This window comes from Alexandromys fortis, unplaced genomic scaffold (genome assembly GCF_014885135.2).
Source record: "Alexandromys fortis isolate MF-2015 unplaced genomic scaffold, M_Fortis_MF-2015_v1.1 scaffold_0, whole genome shotgun sequence".
In the NCBI taxonomy this organism is placed as follows: Eukaryota; Metazoa; Chordata; class Mammalia; order Rodentia; family Cricetidae; genus Alexandromys; species Alexandromys fortis.
In genome coordinates, this window is record NW_026067949.1 from 39,990,052 (window position 1) to 40,000,394 (window position 10,343).

The 10,343-nt window shown below is 36.7% G+C and overlaps 1 protein-coding gene across 4 annotated transcripts in view; it reads right to left on the reverse strand.

Annotated features, from left to right (window-relative positions):
• Nucleotides 1-9,611, reverse strand: part of LOC126506295 (UDP-glucuronosyltransferase 2B17-like) — a 252,277-nt gene extending 242,666 nt beyond the window's left edge. For 3 of the 4 annotated variants that reach the window (XM_050149724.1, XM_050149723.1, XM_050149746.1), the window contains exon 1: nt 8,871-9,609. In XM_050149724.1, the coding sequence (XP_050005681.1) occupies nt 8,871-9,594 (724 nt within the window). In that variant the 5' untranslated portion in view covers nt 9,595-9,609. Of the gene's footprint in view, nt 1-3,741; nt 3,874-5,118; nt 5,264-8,866 lie in introns of all 4 variants that reach the window. The other variant, XM_050149756.1, reaches the window with a different exon arrangement.
• Between the last annotated feature and the right edge of the window lie 732 nt (nt 9,612-10,343).

A 10,343-nucleotide genomic window follows, 5' to 3' on the forward strand; every position in this document is an offset into this window, starting at 1 on the left:
ACAAATTATTAGGGATTGTTAGTTTTCTATATACCACTTTATAAATGCCCAATTATGACCTAACCAGTCTATCTAAAACTCTAAAAGGAGAGAGAGAATTACATAGTCTTTAGTTTTATCTTTAGAGGTAAAGGAAGAAGTATAGCAATTTGGTTTTAAACTAAAAGATGCGTTTGTATATTGTGGTGTGGTGTCATAGCCACAAGTTGGGGTACACCTGTTGGGGTGACATCCTTTGGGGTTCAGCATTGACGGGGTTTGCATGTTCCAGGGTAGCGGCATGTGGATTAGAAAAATTAGGTAGGAGGAGCAGAGATATGAAAGAAATACGGAGACAGAGAATAGAAACAGGGAGGTTATCCAGTGAATACTGAATATGCCCATGCTTATTTTTCATATACGTATACACCACAATCCAAAAAAGGGGGAAGAAGGCAAAAGAGACTGGTTTGATGTGACACAAGGAAATATAGAACAATTACTTGTTTCAATACTTGAGATATCAAGTCACTATTACCTGAATTAAGCTTTTTGATGTTTTAAGCAGGACATTCAGTGGCTACACCTGAGACTAAGTATCCTGTAAGCAGCCACACCTGGGTAAAACCTCCTGTCCTATCCTTGAAGGAGCAGAAATAGGCTTGGATTCTCTGACCTAAGCTCAAGGTGGAGTGGAACCACTTTGCTGGGCCCCCACAGTGTGGATCCCTTGCTGCCTTTAAACTTATTTTCACCACACAATTGTGTCCTAGAGGAAGTGTAGCACAAAAGAATAAACCATTAGAATGGATTTATTTACACCATAAGGTCCATACAACACTAATTTCTTACTTTCTTTTTCTTGTTCAATCAGTAAATCAGGGGAGGACCCAATGCCAACAATCATATGGCTTTGATCCTTGCTGTACTATATTACGTCTGACTTACAATCAGTTTTAAAGAGAGTTACAGAACTGTATGGGTTTTCAAATTTTATTTATACATTACTATGGAAGGTTTGAAAACTGTTTTACATTTTTCTTATTCTATTATTTTTTGGAATGTGTTTTTGCCCTTCTCCCAGATGTAGTAGAAAGGAATGGATCTACTTCAGGGTAACCACTACTGCTTGCTGCTGTTATCCAGATAATGTATAGCCTGCTCTTTGTGTGCATGTTTTTGCCACCCTTTTCATTATGATCGCATACAGCTTTAACTCATGTATGTTTTGCTCATAAGACTTTTCTTAACCTTCAGTGCATACATTGTCTGAATCTCTGAATAAAATTGACTATTCTGCCTTATTTTCTGGCCTGTTCTCCCAAGTACCACTGCCTCTGAAGCAGTGACAGTGTAGGTCTTAAAATAAAACCTTCAACCAGCTGTATCGCCTTCTCACCAAAAGACTTATGTTCTTTGTAGAACTATTGCTGTAGACCAAGAGGCTCAGAACATGCCTGTAATATCTACACATTGGAACTCCATCTGTTGCCCAAATGATGATTATAACCACATCAAGTGAAACTGATATTTTTTTTTCATTCCTTTAGGAGGTCATGTAGTAACTTTTGTAGTATTAATTCACAAACTGATTCTTCACTAAATCACCCTCTTCTCTATCCATTCAACTTCAACCTTAAAAAAAAAGAATCTTTCAAGACTAATTTGTGCACTACAAATTTTCTTGGCTATGTGGTGTCCCGATAGAGAAAGCTTTACTTACCAGGGCCTACACTCTTCCTCTCTCACAAGCTAATAATTGTCAATAATTCTATGGCTTTGGGTAGGATAATGTACCCACCTCCTCTAGGCATGCTCAGATTTGGTCTGATTTTGGTTGTGCAAGTATTGTTCATGTTTTTTTTTATTGACACGAGTTCAAATCTATGGAATCATTGTCTTTTCACGATAAATCAATTTTGCTTTAGGCTTCTAAGAATCTTAATGTAGACGTACAAATCACCAATTGCAGGGAAAAAATGCATGTAGAGTTCTGCGCATGAATCCACATCCTTAGATTGTCACTGAGATTCGAAATTTCTTCTCCCGTCTCTATCTTATTCTTTTTTCCTGCCTGGGTGTTCTGTATGTGCCGCAGTATATATGAGTCAATTCGTGTGTGTGGGTTCATGTTTAAACCTTCCAAGGTGAATGTGGAATGGAGAAACTACCTCAAAAATCCATTCTGGTTTCTCTTCTGTTGGAGACAGAATCTCTTACTTGATTTTTCTTTCTTTTTTTTTTTTTTTTTTTTTTTTTTTTTTTTTGCTGCTGCTGCTGCTGACTCACAGGAATTGTATTTCTGCCTTCCATCTTTGATCAGAGTGTTGGCATTACAGACGCATACAATACTGTGGCTTTGGGGGATTCAGACTGAGCTGATCACTCTGCACTGAAAAAGAGTTAGCACACTGAGCCATTCCTCTTGCTCAGAAATTCATTAAACGGAGCCAATAGATGTTAAACAAGCAGCAAAGGCTCCATGTTATGAGGTTTGTTGGGGAGGTGTAAATTTATGACCTATTTGAGGCTTGAATTATAATAAATTTGGGTATTGCTGACCATGTTAATCTTTGCAAAGATTCTTAGCAGTCTCTTCTACATAATTTGCTATTCACAAGTGTTATTATTGAAAAATATTCCAACTAATGACACTAATTTATGTCCTACTGACTGGTAGGGATGCAGTTTTCATGATGAACTGCAAAGATTTTACTGCAGAGGTCAGAATGTTCTTTGACAGAAAAATCAGTCCCTACCTGAGGCCTACAATAGGTACTAATGTGGAAACTCTCAGACGAATCTAATAAAATGGAGCATTAGCCTCATGGTTAACATGGATTTGCTACGTGACTGATAAAAATCAGCTACAGGATGACATCAAAAATTATTGTAGGTGAATAAAGAGTGGCTGTTCCAATACAAAACTGAAAATGCTCATAAATATTCAAATTTAAACCATAGAAAATTACCTTGTAGTATTCTTTATGGAGTGAGTCATCAGAAACTTTATATCTTATCTTAGATTCCTTTGGACTCTTTTTTTCCCCCTATTTCTTCCTTGAGTGGTAGGACTTTACTCTGACTGGTTAAGAGCGGAGTCATGAGTTTCATCTTTTATGATGCAGACATCACTGTGAGGGAAACACCCATCTACCTTTCCCTTGGATTTTTCTCCTACAAATACTGGCAGACCAGTCAAGAGCATAGTTTTTTTTTATTCTTTTAATGATTTTTCTCTCAATAAGCCAAAAGTATACTTTGATTGACGGTTGGAGAGCCTCAGACTCCCTTCCTTTAATTGGCCATTTCAACTGCACACTGAACAGGTGTGTTTCAAAATTAGAATGCAGAGTCATGCTACATTTCAAACTTTTTCAACACCTGCTTACTGTTATTCTGATAGAAATACTAAATACAAATTAACTGAAAATCTAATGTTTGCAGTGACTTTAAGTAATGAACAAATAGAACAAGTGACTCTGAAGAGTTGGGCCATGTCTACATAGACTTGATAGCATAGCAATGTCGTTATCATGCCAGCATTTCAGAATGTGTCCACGGTGATCACTGTGTTTATATCCAAGTCACCCTCAGTCAAGAACACCTTCTGCAGTATTGAAGCGTCTGTTGTGGATATCAATTTCTAAATTTCGCTAAGGGAAATTAGAGCTTCCTTAAAACTTCACCTTTCATGCCACCATTTCTATAATCAGACCTTTCAAGGATGTTCCCAGACTTAGTATATAGTCTGCCCCTCACCTTTTGTGGAATCTGGGCAAGGGCCCATGCGATTGCATTGGCTTTGTCTTCTGACATGTTGCTGACCATTGACCCCAGAGAAAACACCACAACACCATGCTCTGCAGAGGACTGGACAAAATCTTCCATTTCCTGTGAAGAGAGTTTATTTCATGACAAAATACAGTTGTAGAATAACCACTTATAAACCTTTATTAAAAAACTAGGAGAATAAAAATTGAAGTGTTTCTAGGAATATTTAGAATAGTGGTGTTAAAACATACAGAAGACAAGCATGGCAATGTCAAAGACTTTGAACTTCACTGGCATCCACACAAACTATACTCACACATTGTCCAACAGAATTTCAAAATATCCTCTTCTGACAAAATTAAAACTCAGGAGTGAAAGCATATTCTATGAAGCATTCATAAAAGTATAGTGTAATTTACATACTTCCATCTTAAAGAAAGTATATTTTCCCTTGCCGTATTATTTTTCTATAATACCCGATTTAATATTATTAACAAGTGTTTGATGAAATAATATTTATGTTTTAGTATGTGCATACGTGATGGTTTACACAAATTTCCTACTATGATTAATAAAATATTTTGGTTCTTTGTGAAATAATCATAACTTCATGATAAACAAATACCATATAATAATTTTCTGGCATTGTGTACGAATAGGGTATTTTCAGAGCTGATATCCAAAATTTACTGGTTGGAGAGAAACTATGTCTATGTTGTTTGTTCGGATATTAAACAATTACCTCGGATATATGTCATCATAGCTTTTGGGGATGAACAGTTTATGATTGATGAGTTTAACTGACTTAATTTCTCTGTCTTTTTTGCATGTATTTATATGTGTGTGTGCTTGTGTGCACATGTGTGTTTGTGTATATGTGTGTGAACATGTGTGTTTAGCACATAGATGCCAAAAGTAAAAATCTGATGCCTTCTTCTATCAGTCTTCAAAATAGGTTTTGAGATTGTCTCACACTGAACACAAATCTCAGCCTTTTTTAACAGACTAGTAGACAGCAAGCTCCCAGTATTAACTGTTTCTGCAACCTCAGTGCTAAAGTCATTGCCCTGTACTGGGACATCCAACTTTTTACCTGGGTGTGTGATTCAAACTTAAATCCTCATAGCTACATGGTAAGGAATAGCTAACCAAAAAAGTACCCTGGCTGACTTAATTTAATTCACTGATATGAATGTATTCCTGGTCTATGACATTTTTTTTTGAGTTTATCGAACTAGTGAGCCAGATGCTTAAATCCACTTCCTATATATCTCTCTCATGGGGAGAAAAATCTAATAAAAACTTTAGAATCACATCCATCAGAAAGGAAATCAAATAAGAAAAAGATCTAAAGAATGTATTTACCTTTGGCAAGGGTTTAGCAGGTTTGCAGTGGAGACCTCCAACATATTCAACATTTGGTAAAGTTGGGCGAGGAAACTCCAAATCCCAGTAGGATCTAATAAGCCACATTTCTGCTTTGCCTATTGTCTCAGTTAAGGTAGTGGGCCTTCCTAGAAGGAGAAATGAGCAAGTAAGAAAGAGAAAAGTTGACAGGATTGTCAAGTGAATGTAAAATATATTTTCTTTAAATGGTGGAAGATTTATGTGATATAGACCATGTGCATTTAAAACAAATTTTACTGTTTTCTTGAGTTAATATTGTATCCTGCTACATTACTGAAAATATTTATGACTTGTAGAAGTTCTTTGGTAGAATTTTTGGGATTGCTTATGTAAACTATCATACCATCAGCAAACAGTGAGAGTTTGACTTCTTTTCTGATTTGTATCCACTTGATCTCCTTTTGGTGTCTTATTGTTCTAGCTAGGACCTCAAGAACTATATTGAATAGATATGGAGAGAGTGGACAAGCTTGCCTTGTTCTCTATTTCAGTGAAATCGCTGGGAGTTTCTCTCCACTTAGTTTGATGTTGACTGTTGGCTTGCTGTATATTGCCTTTATTATGTTTAGGTTTATTATGTATGTTCCTTGTATCCCTGCTCTCTCCAAGACCTTTATCATGATGGGATGTTGTATTTTGTCGAAAGCTTTTTTGGCATCTAATGAGATAATCATGTTTTTTGTTTTGTTTTTTTTAGTTTGTTTATATGGTGGATTATGTTGACAGATTTTCATATGTAGAACAATCCCTGCATCTCTGGAATGAAGCTGACTTGATCACGGTGGATGATGGTTTTGATGTGTTCTTGGATTCTTCACAGACCTTGAAAGAATGCCACTCAACTTCATATGGAAAAGCAAAAAACCAGCATAGCCCAAACAATCCTGTACAATAAAAGAACTTCTGGAGGCATAACAATCCCTGACTTCAAACTCTACTACACAGCTACAGTACTGAAAGCAGCCTGGTACTGGCATAATAGCAGACAGGAAGATCAATGGAACTGAATAGAAGACCCAGATCCACACTTTTTAAAACACCTGATTTTTAACAATGAAGCAAAAAAATCAAATGGAAAGAAGAAAGCATATTTAACATATGGTGCTGGCATAAATGGATATCAACATGTAGAAGAATGAAAATAGACCCATATCTATCACCATGCATAAAACTCAAGTCCAAATGTATCAAGACCTCAACATAAAGCCAACTGCATTGAACCTTATAGAAGAGAAAGTAGGAATTACCCTTGAACTCTTTGGCACAGGACACCACTTCCTAAATATGACACCAGCAGCACAGACACTGAGAAAAACAAATAATAAATGGGACCTCCTAAAACTGAAAAGCTTCTGTAAAGCAAAGAACACAGTCAATAATACCAAATGACAGCCTCCAGAAAGGGAAAACAATCTTCACTAACCTCACATCAGACAGAGGTCTGATCTCTAAAATATACAAAGAACTGAAGATTTTGGTCATCAAAAGAACAATAATCCAATAAAAAATGGAGTACAGACCTAAACAGAGAACTCTCAACAGAAGAATCTAAATGGCTGAAAGACACTTAAGGAAATGTTCAACATCTTTAGTCATCAGAGAAATGCAAATCAAAACAACTCTGAGATTGTTTATTATTCCTGTAAGAATGGCCAAGATCAAAAACACTGATGACAATTTATGCTGGAGAGGTTGTGGGGGTAAAGGGAACACTTTGGCATTGCTGGTGAGAATGCAAACTGGTATAGTCCCTTTGGATGTCAGTGTGGCGATTTCTCAGAAAATTAGGAAAAAAAACCTTTCTCAAGACCCAGTAGTACCACTTTTGGGTATATATTCAAAGAATGCTCAATTGTGCTATAAGGACATGTGCTCAACTATGTTCATAACAGCATTGTTTGTCATAGCCAAAACCTGGAAACAGCCTAAATGACCCTCAACCGAAGCATTGATAAGAAAAATGTGGTACATTTACACAATGGAGTACTGCAGAGAAGAAAAAATGATGACATCTTGAATTTTGCAGAAAAATAGATAGAGCTAGAAAACATCATTTTGAGTAAGGTAACCCAGACCCAGAAAGACAATTATCACATGTACTCCCTCATAAGTGGTTTTTAAACATAAAACAAAGAAAAACACCCTACAAATCACAATCCCAGAGAACTTAGACAACAATGAGGGCCCTAAGAGAGACATACATGGATATAATCTTCTTGGGAATTAGAAAAAGACAATCTCCTGAGTAAATTGAAAGCATGGGGATTTTAGGGGAGGGTTGAAGCAGAGGTGAAAGACAGGGTGAGGAGCAGAGAAAAATGTAGAGCTCAATAAAAATCAATTAAAATATAAAATAAAAACAAATGTTGATTCATATGTAAGACAATTTGGATGTGTAATTGACTTATAGCTCACATAATATACATAAATGTCAGCTTGGGTTTATTTTTAAAACAAACATATTACCTTATATTTTCAGTGATTTGAAATAATAGTTATTGAAATAACCCAATATACCACTATTTAATGAGCACACATTTTACTCCTCTCTATTTCTTTAAAAGGAACAGTGTAAATATAAACACACATTCCAGGTCCAAAAGTCACATTATGCCATGTACCATGGCCAGACTGCCCCAGCGTTCTTGTAGTGTGTAGCTTGTCCTTCATCCTTGTTTTGCTAAACGAGCTGTAAGGCTTATAAACTGCTGAATTTCTGGTTAGTGCTTCTAAATTGTTTCATATCACAAATTTTAATAATGCTTATCTTTCAAAAATAATCAGAATATTTTCAGAAATTATGAGAATATAAATTTTGGGCAGTCTTAACTATGGCATATTTGTTGAGAGAAAGAAAAAAAAACAACTGCAAAAGAATACAGACTGGGTACATGAGTATCCATGCTTCTGTAGTGTTTAAACAGCGGATGTTAGGGAAGCACACAATAAAAAATATACGGTACTGGTAGAAACTCCAGTTCCATTTTTACATCTATGAGCTAGCATAGATTCTTTCAAAAGTAAAGGAATTCTTTAGGAAATAGAGAGAAAATATTTTATAATTTGTATTTTTATTTATGTACATGTGTGTCTGTGTGAATGTATACCAACTTTATTCAGGAATCGGCAGATACTATAAAAGGGCAGCAGGTCCCCTGAAGCAGAACATACAGACAATTCTGAGACACTGGACCTGGGTGGGTGCTAGGAACAGAACTCAGGTAGTCAAAATGAATAGAAAAAAAAAAAACTCTTAACCTTTTGGTTATATTTTCAGACCCCACAGTTTAGTTTTAAATAAAGCTAGTTGCCTATGCAAGAGAAAATAATTACTTCAATGTTTTATTTATATATATATAAACTGTGAAATATTTAATTCCTTAATATACACTAATTATGATTTGGTTAACTAGCTAGTGACTTATTAAAATAGATTAAAAATTACAGCAAAATGAGTAAAGAATCACTTAGAAAAGTCTACTTGCTTCTCTTTGCAGCTCTGTATCTCAGCAGAATTCCAGTATCAGGTCTGATACCTGCTTCTCTTTGATCAATACTATGAGCCTTTACAGTGAGTTTGGTAGCTAACATCATAGTACATTTGATCACCAATAAAAGGCAACTTCACTTTGCACTTCATGGACATGACTATAGATTTAAATACTTGTGAAATTTAGGTCATTGAGCTACTGAGAAGAAACATAACTTACCCAATGTTTCACTGTAAAACTGACTCCATTTCTTCTCATCAAATGTCTGCAACCAAAAGTCAAAATACAGCATACACATCATATTTTTTACCCTCTCCATGAATGTCATTTGACCACCTAGTCCCGACAAAATCATGGGTACATAAGAGGGAGGGACTAGAAATTTCCCACTGTACTTTTCCATTGTATATCCAGGAGAGAAGCGAAGACTGTACAGAAAAGGGATCTGGAGAAGTTCAGCTATCAACTCCCCACAGGGAGCAATGGCATCTGAGAAAAGGACATCAAACTTGGATCTCTGTAGTTTTGTCATGAGTTGTTTGTTTGAAACTGTGTCTCTGCAAAGCCTCAGATAGCTATCAGAGAATTCACTAAACACGTTTTGTAGCAAAGGAGAGAAGGATAAACACATATCTCTTGGTATCTCATAAGTCCACACATCCACAAGCTTTATGAAAACCTTGTCCAGATCATCTTTACTGATAGACGTAGAAAAACTCTCAAACTTCAGAGCAGGTGATTTTTGGGGATCAAGAAAGATGGAAGCTGATGGTCTCAGAACTGTCACTTCATGACCCCTCTGTACAAGTTCATCCAGTATTGTCTTTAGATTCATCCAGTGACTGTATTCCATTGGCCATACCAATACCTTCCCACAGTTCCCAGATCTTAAGTAACAACCCATTTGCAGGAGCAGCAGAACAGACATCCACTTCACAGTCATCCTGGGAAATCAAAGTCTTCTGTTCAGAGTGTGTCCCCTGTGTCTTCGCTTATTCTTATATCTAAGGAGAAAAATCCATGAGTTAAACTATAACCTGAGTAGATCAAAGAAAACTTACTAAATGACCACATTGATCTTCTGAGATTAGTGGAGATAGTAAAAGCAAATATTAATTACTCATATTCGCATATCAGTGTTTAACGCCACATGTTTTATAATGAAGCAAATTCAGGAGTCAATATCTTGTTTGCATAACACCTCATTTCTAAGATATTTGAATAATAACAAGAATACTGGTTAGCTAATTAAGGGAGCCTTCCTAGGGTTGGCAAGAGACTTGACTCTAGAGGGGCTCGCAGGTGTCCGGGGAGATGTCCCCAGCGAGTACCTTGAGCAATTGAGCGGAGGGAATCTGAAATGACCCTATCCTATAGCCATACTGATAAATATCTTACATATCACCTTAGAACCTTCATCTGGCGATGGATCGAGATAGAGACAGAGACCCAAATTGGAGCACCGGACTAAGCTCTTAAGACCCAAATGAGGAGCAGAAGGAGGGAGAACATGAGCAAGGAAGTCAGGTCCACGAGGGGTGCACCCACCCACTGTGACAGTGGAACTGATCTATTAGAGCTCATCAAGGCCAGCGGGACTGGGACTGAATAAGCTTGGGATGAAACTGGACTCCCTGAACCTGGCGGACAATGAAGGCTGATGAGAAGCCAAGGACAATGGCACTAGGTTTC